The sequence below is a fragment of the Mobula birostris genome, chromosome 6 (assembly GCF_030028105.1).
Source record: "Mobula birostris isolate sMobBir1 chromosome 6, sMobBir1.hap1, whole genome shotgun sequence".
NCBI classification, from domain to species: Eukaryota; Metazoa; Chordata; class Chondrichthyes; order Myliobatiformes; family Myliobatidae; genus Mobula; species Mobula birostris.
In genome coordinates, this window is record NC_092375.1 from 61,046,770 (window position 1) to 61,059,767 (window position 12,998).

The 12,998-nt window shown below is 40.9% G+C and overlaps 1 protein-coding gene across 4 annotated transcripts in view; it reads left to right on the forward strand.

The window, feature by feature from the left end:
- Positions 1 to 12,998, forward strand: part of pola1 (polymerase (DNA directed), alpha 1) — a 306,438-nt gene that overhangs the window by 75,508 nt on the left and 217,932 nt on the right. For 3 of the 4 annotated variants that reach the window (XM_072260535.1, XM_072260536.1, XM_072260538.1), the window contains exon 26: positions 3,018 to 3,140. The exons of the other annotated variant lie outside the window; for it this stretch is intronic. In XM_072260535.1, the coding sequence (XP_072116636.1) occupies positions 3,018 to 3,140 (123 nt within the window). The remainder of the gene's footprint in view (positions 1 to 3,017; positions 3,141 to 12,998) is intronic. 4 annotated transcript variants of the gene reach the window in all.

The window sequence follows — 12,998 nt, forward strand, 5'->3', positions numbered from 1 at the left end:
CTCCCAGTCAGCATCAATGAACTGGTCGATGATTTGTGTGATGGTGGTGATACTGGTGCTAATGAATTTTTTGAATAATTGTTTTGATTGATGACATAACCAATTTCAAAGCGGTGCAAACATCAACCTGACGCTCACCAGTTTCCAAATGCCGTATCAATTGCAGTTTCACATCCATGCTAATGTTTTCTCTAGACACTTTAGATGTACTATCCTCACTGGAAGTTGCAAGCTGTTTTCCAGACATTGAGTGAAAAAAATGGAATAAATTGGCAAGGGAACAAGAACATTTACACACACGGGGGAGGCAGAGTGTGAACTGATATGTGATTGGCTGTGAGTGGCTCAGAGCGTGTGTAAAGTGCTCTCATTGGCTGATTGAATGTTTACTGTAATGGCAGCCGCTCTTGAGAAGTTTTAAGTGTTATTTAGAATGAATTTTTGTCATTTAAAAAAATTTCAATAAAGAATCGAATAACTGCATTGTAACAGAACAGCGCTATGCGGGGTCTGAGTGTATAGGAATCATTCCCATTGTTAAAACAGTGATGTATTGCTAAGCTCAATATGTTGGCAACAGCTGCCCATGGTTGCCACCAGCCTTCTAAAGCACATTTGTATGTATCTAGTATGATTCTGTCGGAGGGAACCTGAAGGGTAAAGGCACCCACTGATCCATCTTGGGCCACGTCAGGGCTTTCCACGCTGGTGGCTCGAAAAACAATTCCTGCCAGCAAAAAGGTGACAGGAAGTCAACTCTGTCCCCTGGCTGCCCTGGAACTGGCAATGTTGGAATGTTTCGACCATCAAAAACATTAAAGTTCTTGTGAGCACATTTTTTAAAGAACAATCCAAAATATGTCATGTTGAAACATTAAAAATAATCTATATTAACCAAAATTTGTGATTTCCTTTGAAGCCACTTTGCCTTCATTGAAAGCATTCTCTCAGACGTCCGTCTTGAACAGATTGTCCAGAAGCAATGCTTTTGAATGTCAGCAACTTCCTCCTGCCATGCTGAACCCCACAGTGGCTTCTGTGTCACAGTCCAGTCAGCTGCCTTGAGATGATCTGGTGACAGCAGCCATTTCTTATCCATGTAAACTGAAAAGTGGCTGTCAGTCAAATGTCAGTGCGGTACCAGTTTCTTCTACATTTCTTTGCTATGTCCAGTGCTGCTGTTCTTTTTAAATGAAATCTCATCACAGTTTACTCATTGAAGTTTGAATAACACTTTCTCAAAGCGATAGTTTTCTCGTTCCACTGAGAAAACAATGGAACACTGACATTGGAAATTATGCCACTTTGGAAAATTGGGTGTTTTCTAATGCCCGATCGTGATTTCAGTATTGCACAGTTCAATGTTTTGGGAACGTACAGCGCAAGCGTACCACTACAGGCATTGCAGATGATAAACTACAATGCTTATAGTAGAATTAAGCGAAGTGGCAAACTTTATCATCGCAATCAGCGAGTGTTTTTTGTTAGTCCCTCTCACTCTGTGACATGTCTCTGCTTCTTTATTAGAGAGAGAGAGAGTTTGCTGCCACTTGTGCTTGGGATGGGGGAGTGTGGCGGGCTTTGGGGTTCTAATGTTTTTACTGTCACTCATTCTTTGGGGTACCCTTTTGTTTCCATTGTTGTCTGCAAAGAGCAAGAAGTTGGAGTTGTATATTGTAAGCATTCTCTGATATTGAATGGAGCTATTGAACTAATACACAGGCATGCATGAGTATGGGATGGGTTTGCTAGCCTTTCAAAGAACAAGCATGCATATGATGGATCAGGTGGCCTCTAGTGTTGGTTGATGCTCTGAAAGCCATTTCTGGGCAGCAATAATGTGTAAACTACAGGGAAACACTGCTTGGAAGACTAGAGTGTCCATTCTATTTAACTGTGTTGATACACAAATGAAACAGTACATGATTCTTGGATACAAAAGCTGATTGAAGAGACAAATTTAATTCAGAAATACATCATTATTTGCAGCAATTTGATTATGTCATCTCATGGCTGTGGGTTTGTCTGAAATTACTTGGTGTAGTGTGGGGGGTGGGGAACTTTAAAGTTGGTGACTTGTAACATTTTTTTTCAGCTGAGCAACATCATATAAAAGCTGTTTTTTCAGTGCTGCTTTAAAATGCACAAAATTGCACCTTTTTAAATATAAATTGCAACTAACAATAGGTAGCAAGGTTTTACCCACAATGGTTTCAGCACTTAAAGGCTTTTTACTTCCTTAAAATCTCCATGCATTTAGTGGCCACTTCTCTCGTTTTGTGTGGGGGTAGGGTAGCAGACAGAAATCTCAACTAACAGAAACCTCCAACTTGCCAGATATTTGCAATCTTGTAAAATTTTTATCTCCTTAATTTTTTTTCTCTCTTAGCCATAACAGTAATTTTTAATAGGTATATCACTTCAATTAATGCCAAGCTTTAATGTGGCAGCGGCCGTTCTTCTCATTTATCACTTGACTGGCAACTTGGGCAGGCAGTTAAAGCTGAACTGTATCATGGTCAGGATTGTAATGATACAGAGTTAAAGCTGAACTGTATCATGGTCAGGATTGTAATGATACAGAAAAATGTTAGCACGATTACTGCCTTAGTAATATGACAGTTCTGGGTATATTACTGATTTATCACTTCACAGTAGCATTTTGAGGTGATTTGTCTTTAGGGAAAAAAACACTGAAACATTTTAATATTTATAATATCACTTGTCACTCTCGGAGATGTCTGCTTGTAAGAAATATAGAATGCTTTAAGTTTGAAGCCAGAAGCAAATTATGCTGTACTAATAAGCTGGTACATTTGATTATCACTTTTCCTTAATGGCATTAGCATTGGTATTGCTACTCCTGGTTCTTTACTTTGTAATTCTATTTAGTGTGGTTGGGAATTGGCACCTGTTAAACCTGAAGATTAACCCCTATATCAGTTTCTGAATGATGCTTCAGTGCTCAATATTTTTGTGAAGTACTGATGACTTGTGATTTTTGCTTTCTGTTCCAGTATGATATCAGACAAAAAGCCCTGAAGCTTACAGCTAACAGTATGTATGGCTGCCTGGGATTTTCCTTCAGTAGGTTCTACGCCAAACCACTTGCTGCTTTAGTCACACACAAAGGAAGAGAGGTGGGTGTTTCAGAGATCTTTTTAAACAATTTTAATTTTTAATTGGGTTGGAGGTTCATATAAATTTGTACTTGCCTGTGGTTGAGATTTCCCTAACTTGCATGCTGATGATAAGACATAGGAGCTGAATTAGGCCATTCAGCCCATTGAGTCTGCTCCATCATTCCATCATGGCTGATTTATTATCCCCCTTGATCCGATTTTTCTGCCTTCTCCCTGTAAACCTTGCCACCCTGACTAATCAAGAGCCTATCAACTTGCACTTTAAGTTAACTCGATGACTTGACCTCTACAGATGCCTGTGACAATTCACTACCCTCTGGCTAAAGAAATTCCTCCTTATCTCTGTTCTAAATGCATGTCCCTCTATTCTGAGACTGTGCCCTCTGGTCCAAAACTCAGCCACTATAGGAAATATGCATTTCATATCTAGGCTTTTCAGTAGTTGATAGATTTCAATGAGATCTTCCCTCATTCTTCTAACTCCAGTGAGTACAGGCCCAGAGCCTCAAATGCTCCTCATTTGTTAACCCTTTCATTCCTGGAATCATTTTTGGGAACCTGGCCCCTCTCCAATGCTAGCACATCTCTACTTGGATAAGGAGCCCAAAACTGCACTCAGTAATCCAAGTGCAGTGTGACAAATGTCTTATAAAGCCTGAGTATGATGTCCTTGCTCTTATATTCTGATCCTCTTGAAATGAATGCTAACAATGCATTTGCCTTCCTTAACACCCCGACTCAAGCTTTAGGGAATCCTGCACAAGGACTTCCAAGTCCCTTTTTATCTCTGATTTTTGAATTTTCTACCTGTTTAGAAACTAGGTTATGCCTTTATTCCTTCTACTACAGTGCATGACTGTGCACTTCTCTACACTATATTCCATCTGTCACTTTGCCCATTGTCCCTGTCTGTCCAAATCCTCCTGCAAACTCCCTGCTTCCTCAGCACCAACTGCCCCTCCATCTATCTTTGTATTGTGCGCAAACTTGGCAACAAAGCCATCAATTCCATCATCCAGATCATTGACATTGAACGTGAAAAGAAGTGGTCCCAACACCAACCCCTGTGAAACACCATTAGTCATCGGCAGCCAACCAGAAAAGGCCCCCTTTATTCCCAATCTTTGCCTCTTGTTTGTCAGCCATTCTTCTATCCATGGTCATACTTTATTGACCCAGGGGGAAATTGGTATTCGTTACAGTTGCACCATAAATAATTAAATAGTAATAAAACCATAAATAGTTAAATAGTAATATGTAAATTATGCCAGGAAATAAGTTCAGGACCAACCTATTGGCTCAGGGTGTCTGACCCTCCAAGGGAGGAGTTGTAAAGTTTGATGGCCACAGGCAGGAATGACTTCCACGCTAGTACCTTTCTTATAATACCACAGACTTTTATCTTGTTAAGCAGCCTCATGTGGGGCACCTCATCAAAGGCCTTCTGAAAATCCAAGTAAACAATATCCACTGACTCTCTGTTGTCTGTCCTGCCTGTTATTTCCTCATAGAATCCCAACGGATTTGTCAAGCAAAATTTCCTCTGAAGGAAACTGTGCTGACTTTGGCCTGTTTTATCATGTGCCTCCAAGAATCCCGAAACCCCATCCTCAATAATGGGCTCCAACATCTTCCCTACTACTGAAATCAGGCTTATAATTTCCTTTCTTCTGCCTGGTTCCCTTCTTCAAGTGGAGTGATATTTGCATTTTTCCAGTCGTCTGGAACCACTCTGGAATTTAATGATTCTTGAAACATCATTACTAATCCAGTCTCTTCACCTACCTCTTTCAGAACCCTGGGGTATAGTCCATTTGGTCCAGGTAACATAACTGTCTTCTGACCTTTTGGTTTCCAAAGCACCTTTCTTTTAGTAATAGTAACAACACTCACCTCTGCACCCTGACGCTTGAATTTCTGGCATACTGCTAGTGTTTTCCACAGTGAAGGTTGATGCAAAATACTTAATAAGTTCGACTACCATTTCTTTGTCTCCCATTACTACCTCCCCAGTGTCATTTTCCAACAGTCCAATATCCACTCTCACCTCTCTTTACTCCTTATATATCTGAAAAATCTTTGGTATTCACTTTTATTTTATAATCTAGCTTTCCTTCATATTTTATCTTTTCTCTCCTTATGGCTTTTCTAGTTGCTTTCTGTTGATTTTTATAAGCTTTCCAATCTTCTAACTTCCCACTATTTTTTGTTATGATATATGCCCTATCTTTTCCTTTTATACTGTCTTTGACTTCCCTTGTCAGCTACAGTTACAGTTTCAATTGTTTCACGTTCCCTAGCCCCCATCATCTTATTTTCACTATGGTTGTCCAGTCCCTATACACCTCCATCCCCCATAAGGAAGGCCTCAAAACTCTCTGTTTCTCCCTGGACAACAGACCCAACCAGATCCCCTCCACCACCATTCTCCTCCTCTAGGTGAACTTGTCCTCAGTCTAAGTAATTTCTCCTTTGGCTCCTTCCACTTCCTTGAAACAAAAGATGTAGCCACGGGTGCTCACACAGGTTCCAGCTTCGTTTGCCTTTTTGTCGTCAATGTGGAACAGTCCAGGTTCCAAACCTACACTGTTGTCCGTCCCCAACTTTTCCTATGCTGCATCGACAACTGCATTGCTGCTGCTTCCTGCACCCATTCTGAGCACGTCGACTTCATCAACTTTGCCTCCAACTACCACCCTGCCCTCAAATTTACCTGGTCCATTTCCGAAACCTCCCTCCCCCGTCTCAGTCTCACTCTCTGTCTCTGGAGACAGTTTATCTACTGATGTCTATTATAAGCCCACAAACTCTCGCAGCTACCTGGACTGTATCTCTTCCCACCCTGTTACTTATTAAAATGCTATTCCCTTCTCTCAATTTCTCCTTCTCCATTGCATCTGCTCTCAGAATGATACTTTTCACTCTGGAACGAAGGAGATGTCCTCCTTTTTCAAAGGAAGGGGCTTCCCTTCCACCATCATCAAGGCTGCCCTCAACCGCATCTCTTCCAATTCACGCAAATCTACTCTTACCCCATCCTCCTGTCACCCTACTAAAGACAGTGTTCCTCTTGGCCTCACCTACCACTCCACCAGCCTCCGTGTCCAGCATGTAATTCTCCGGAACTTCCGCCATCTCCAGTGGGATCCCACCACCAAGCACATCTTTCCCTCTCTCCCACCTTCCCCCCCCCCCCCCCACTGCTGCTTTCCGCAGGGATCGCTCCCTATGGGACTCCCTTGTCCATTCGTCTCTCCTCACTGATCTTCCTCCTGGCACTTATCTTTGCAAGCGGAACAAGTGCTACACCTTTCCCTGCGCCTCCTTCCTCACAGGGTCCTAAACAGTCTTTCCAGATGAGGCGACACTTCACTTGTGAGTCTATTGGGGTCATATACTGTGTCTAGTGCTCCTGGTGTCATCTCCTCTATATCAGTGAGACCCAACGTAGACTGTTTTGCCGAGCACATGCATAAGGTTGCATCATTCTCCGTTTAGAATACTTTATCTTTGGGATGTATCAATCTTGCTGCTTCCAAATTGTGCCAGAAACTCTGTCCATTGCTGTGCTGCCATCATCTCTACTAGTGTCGCCTTCTAACAAACTTTTGCCAGTTCCTCTCTCATGTCTCTGTAATTCCCTTTACACCAATGTAATACTGATACATCTGACTTTTATCTTGTCCTTCTCAGACTGCAGGTTGAATTTTATCATATTATGTTCATTGTTTCTTAAGGGTTCCTTTACCTTAAGCTCCCTAATTAAACCTGGTTCATTCCACAGCATCCAATCCAGAATTGTCTTTCCCCTAGTGGACTCAACCACAAGCTGCTCCAGAAAGCTGACTTGTAGACATTCCACAAATTTGGCCTCTTGGGATCCAGCACCAACCTGATTTTTCCCAAGCAACCTGAATATTGACATCCACATGACTATCGTACCATTGCCCTTCTTGCGTGCCTTTCTATCTCCTGTTGTAATTTGCATCCCACATCCTGTTTGGAGGCCTGTATACAACTCCTGTTAGGGTCTTTTTACCTTTGTAGTTACTTAACAGGATTTATAAACATATGATTAAGAGTAGTTAGCATGACTTTGTCAAAGGCAGGTCGTGCTTGATGAGCCTGATTGAATTTTTTTGAGGATGTGGCTAAACACATTGATGAAGATAGAGCAGTAGATGTAGTGTATAAGGATTTCAGCAAGGCATTTGATAAGGTATCCCATGCAAAGCTAATTGAGAAAGTAAGGAGGCATGGGATCCAAGGGGACCTTGCTTTGTGGATCCAGAATCGGCTTGCCCACGGAAGGCAAAGAGTGGTTGTTGATGGGTCATATTCTGCATGGAGGTTGGTGACCAGTGATGTACCTCAGGGATCTGTTCTGGGACCCCTTCCTTTTGTGATTTTTATAAATGACCTGGATGAAGAAGTGGAGGGATGGGTTAATAAATTTGCTGATGACACAAAGGTTGGAGATATTGTCGATAGTGTAAAGGGCTGTCAGAGGTTACAGTGGGACATCAATAGGCTGCAAAACTGGGCTGAGAGATGGTGTTCAGCCCAGATAAGTGTGAGGTGGTTCATTTTGGTAGGTCAAATATGATGGCAGAATATAGTATTAATGGTAAGACTCTTGGCAGTGTGGAGGATCAGAGGGATCTTTGGGTCCGAGTCCCCATAGGACACTCAAGGCTGCTGCGCAGGTTGACTATGTGGTTAAGAAGGCATACAGTGCATTGGCCTTCATCAACTGTGGGACTGAGTTCAAGAGCTGAGAAGTAATGTAACAGCTATATAGGACCCTGGTCAGACCCCCACTTGGAGTACTGTTCTGGTCACCTCACTACAGGAAGGATGTGGAAACCATAGAAAGGGTGCAGAGGAGATTTAGAATGATGTTGCCTGGATTGGGAGCATGCCTTATGAGAATAGGTTGAGTGAACTTGGGCTTTTCTCCTTGGAGCGACGGAGGATGAGAGGTGACCTGATAGAGGTGTATAAGATGATGAGAGGCATTGATCATGTGGATAGTCAGAGGCTTTTTCCCAGGGCTGAAATGGCTAACACTAGAGGGCACAGTTTTAAGGTGCTTGGAAGTAGGTACAGAGAAAATGTCAGGGGTAAGTTTTTTACACAGAGTAGTGAGTATGTGGAATGGGTTGCTGACAATGGTGGTGGAGGCAAATACAATAGGGTATTTTAAGAGACTCCTGGATAGGTACGTGGAGCTCAGGAAAATGGAGGGCTCTGGTAACCCGAGGTAATTTCTAAAGTAAGTACATGTTTGGCACGGCATTGTGGGCTGAAGGGCCTGTACTGTTCAGTAGGTTTTCTATGTTTCTATGTTTTAACTCTCCCCACAAGGATTCTACATTTTCTGATCCTATGTCATCTCTTTCTAAGGAATTGATTTAATTTTCTCTCAACAGAGCCACCTCACCCCCTCTGTCTTACCTGCATGTCCTTTCAATGCAATGTGTTTTCTTGGATGTTAGGCTCCCAACTATGATCTTCTTTCATTCATGACTCAGTGATTCCCTCAGTGTCCTGAGTGCTAACGTCTAACTGCGCTACAAGATTATCTACTACTTTTTTCTATATGCTGTGTGTATTTAAATATAACACCTTCAGTCCTAAATTCATCAACCTTTTTGATTTTGCCCCATTTTACACTTCAGCTCATCCCACTGACTACAATTTTGCCTGTCCTTCCTCACAGTCTTACTACACACTGAATCTACTTGTATACCAACTGCCCCATCCTCGGCCGTATCACACTGTTTCCCATGACACTGCCAAATTCATTGAAATCCTCCCCAACCTCTCTCGTAAACCTGCTCACAAGGATATTGGTCCCCCTCGGGCTCAGGTGTAACCCCTTTTTTTTTGTGCAGATCATACCTTCCCCAGAAGAGATCCCAATGATTTTGATTCAGATCCAGAAATCTGAAACCCTGTCTTCTGCACCAATTCCTCAACCACACGTTCATCTGCCATATCATCCTATCACTAGCATGTGCACAGGCAGCAATCCAGATTGTTGCATGTAGATTGTTGTGACCTGGTTTTCGGTGATCTGACCATTTGATGCATACTCCATAAGATTGACAGCCTTTGAAGTACTTGTATTTCAACTGTGTTAAAATTTGTTAGTCACTTACAACATCAGCAAGTTGGTGACGATTGAATATTGGTCTCGTCTATGTTCTTTGATAGTGCACCTATTCATAAAATAGCTGTGCTAACTGAAATTTTTTGTGTTTTGATTCTAATGATAGGGTTGGATTTCGCCATCTTGGTGATTTGTTCTAAGCATCTCCATCATTCACAGAGTCAGAAACAAAATCATAAAATAACATTCTGTCCACTCTGCTTCACTCAGTTTAAAAAGGAATTTGTTTTTAAACTGCAAGGCATTCTCGCACTCCCTCTCTCAGGTGTTTTTTTTGCTTTGTGGTGCAAGAGGTTGATTGAGAATCTGTGGTCGGAACTTGCAGTTGACAAACACAAGGTGAAGCAGTTTGACCACTGTATGGCTGAGGACCGTATTCCATATCCATTTGCTAGCACACCTTATTGAAGTAATTGTGAGATGACTGTTTAGAGACACAGCTAATATTTACTCCGTAGCTGAGAATCACCCAGATCTTGGCTAATGTTGGTTATAAAAAAATTAAGAGAATTGAATGTGATTATGTGAAATGCATTTTCCTGATGTAGTTGCTTTGTGTTATGGTCTTGGTCTCCTTGACTTCCTCTGACTGGGGACATAGACTAGGTAAAGTATAAAGCAGAAACACAAGTTTCGAAAGAAACTAGAGTGTTGTAGAATTAGTCAGCTCCATCATGGGTACTAGCCTCTGTAGTATCCAAGACATCTTCAAGGAATGGTGCCTCAGAAAGGCAGCGTCTGTCATTAAGGACCCCTACAACTTTGGACATGCCTTCTTCCCATTGTTACTGTCAGAAAGGAGGTACAGAAGCCGGAAGGCACACACTCAGTGATTCAGGAACAGCTTCTTCCCCTCTGCCATCCAATTTCTAAATGGTCATTGAACCCATGAACACTCCCTCAATACTTACTTTTTATTTCTGGTTTTTCATACTGATTTCAATTTAACTATTTTATCTACACATAATTACTGTAATTCTTTTTGTTTATATTTATCATGTATTGCATTGTACTGCAAAGTTGGCAAATTTCACGACATATGCTGATGATATTAAACCTGATTCTGATTCATTATTCTGTTGTATTACATGGTGACTTGTTTAATGCAGTACATGACTGATCGTATAAGTTAGCTACTCTCTAGTCCTTCGTGCATGTATTCAAATTTAATCTTGGATAATTTCACACTATACCCTCTTTCATCTTCTCACTCACTTCATCTGCAGAGACACAGGCAGATTATGCCCTTTCAGCTTGCATTCCCATCTGCTCTGCTCTGTAGTGTTACTTGAATGTGTCATTGTTGTTCTCCGAGTGATTGATCCAGTTTTGAAAATAACCCAAAACCATTTTCCCCAAACACCAGTTTTTGTGCAACTGCATTATATCCTATGGTTTGTGGAAATGTTATTTTGATGTCTTTGCCATAGAAAAATGATCTTGTGTGTGCCTGTAATCTTGGAAATTTTTGCTTTGAATCATTTGGTGGAACTTGGGAGGTCTCTTCATTTGATTAAAGAGTTAAGATTGCGCTTGACTAACTTGATTGCTTTTAGAGCTTAAATTAATGAATGAGAGAAATGTTTGATTTTGATGTGGTAATATTATTAGTCTTTAATGAATCCAATTTGATTATTTTGAAGTTATTACTTGGGCTGTAAGTCTCCATGTTCTAAGGATCCACCAGGTGGCACCACACACTATAGAATCTTTTACATGGTGCAAAGTTTAACTCTGAGCTGTTTTGGGCATCATCCTTGTCTGCTTTCATACCAGTCGAGCTGTCTGATTACTGTCTTAAAATTGCCTTGAATTTTGCTGCAACAAAGATTTCAGCACTTCACTGGAAGGCACACTACACTTCACTTCTCAAGCACTTTTAGTTGTTTTATTTATAGATTAGAAGCACTTCACTGACTATGATAAAATCTGGTTTAAAATGTCTTGCTTCATTATAGCCTTGCTCAATATTGAGTAATTCCAATTCCATTAAAGTGCTCCAAAAGTGTGGTGCTTTCTTCTTGTTGATAAATGTCTTTGATCTTTTTTCTTTTTCTAATTTTGTAATACACTGCTTTTGAAATGGGTGAAGACTGGATCAAAATCACATTGTATGGTTTGGTTATATGCTTTTAGGTCTTTAATGTCAGTCCATTTCACTTAATGAAAGTCCAATTTGTTGGTATTATTGAGCTCTTGATGGTTTGTTTGTGATGTGTTGGGCAGTTCCACTAAATGCTTTGACCTTAGAAGCATTTTGCCTGCTGCTGGGCATCGTTGTTCATTTTCCATGAATGATATTAAAATACAAGTGGAGGGAAGTGGGAAGAGGTTATATATTTCATCAGGCTGGCAAATTGTGAATTATCAAAGTTGGATTTAAACTTTCTTTCAAAGTAAATAAAATATTCTGCTCTGTTTACCATCACTTCAGGGTAAACTTCCTTGATTTAAGTGGTTGAGTCAATAAAGGGTCACAGGTCTCTGGGATTATTTCATTTTGAAACCTTAGGGTTTGCAGAAGAATTTGTGATTAACCACTGTGTTGGAGGAAAATGTTTATGTTGCATAGCTCGGTGGGCTGAAGGGCCTGTTTTCATGTTACCTGACTCTAAGACAGCATTGAAACTCAGTGTGGGGAATGTTGATCGCATTCATGTGAGGGGTGACTTTGCAACTTCTAAGGTCTTGAGCACTCCTGTAGGTTATTTCAGTGGAATAGAAGATCTGGGACTGACTGTCTCTGAACTAGTTGAATGAAGCAGTTGCAAGTCTTAGCCTTTTGTAGGATGATTGAACTTGTGACTCTCCACCCTCTGTGATAGCTCAGGTGGCCGTAGAACGTTCAGCATGCTCAATATAACTGCACCAGCCATTTGCAAGGACCTCGGTGATCTTGTGCTTCTTCTGCTTCTTTTTATTCCTCAACAATAGAAATATTAGAAAGCTAAAGGCGGACAGTCAGACCTAAGCCTATGCCTGCTCTTAACAGTATAATCCCCCCCCTTCTTTTTTCATACCCCTATTAGTTCAATTTATCCAAACAGTCCACAGAAAAACTTAAATCAAAGTGGAATTTGTGACTGTTGGGAGATGGGCCCTGAGTCTATGCACTGTTTTTCTTTGTCCTGATGTTCTTTGTCATCTGAATGATTTGCTACAATCATTAATGAGTTTTTAGAATTACCCTTCTTCTTGATTTTAACCCTGATTTGGATGCCAAGTCCATGAAGTGTTATTGTTGACTGACGACTTGTTCTTGTGCTTAATCTTTTTGCAGTTAATGTTCTCTGCTTTGGTACTTCTGCTAGTCTAAGCCCCATGGAACCTTAACACTCCTATTCATCTTTCTTATAGTCAGTTTTTGAGTGTTCAAATTCTGAAATTAATTGGCTAAATGCTTAAATTTCAGATTGAGCTGCAATTATTCAAAGGATCTTTGGCAGAAGTACTAACCTGCCTCTTCTCTTTCCAGATGCTCAAGAGCTCTGATGTGTATCTTTAGTAATATGAACAAATCCGATAAGATTTGAATAACTTTTAATAATTCATACGGTATGAAGACTGAGGTTTCTTGGACTTAAAAAAAATATGTAATTCTGGGTTGACAGAATCAGGAATACTTTTCAACCATGTTTGCTGAATATACCACCACAATGAGACACGAGAGACTGCAGATG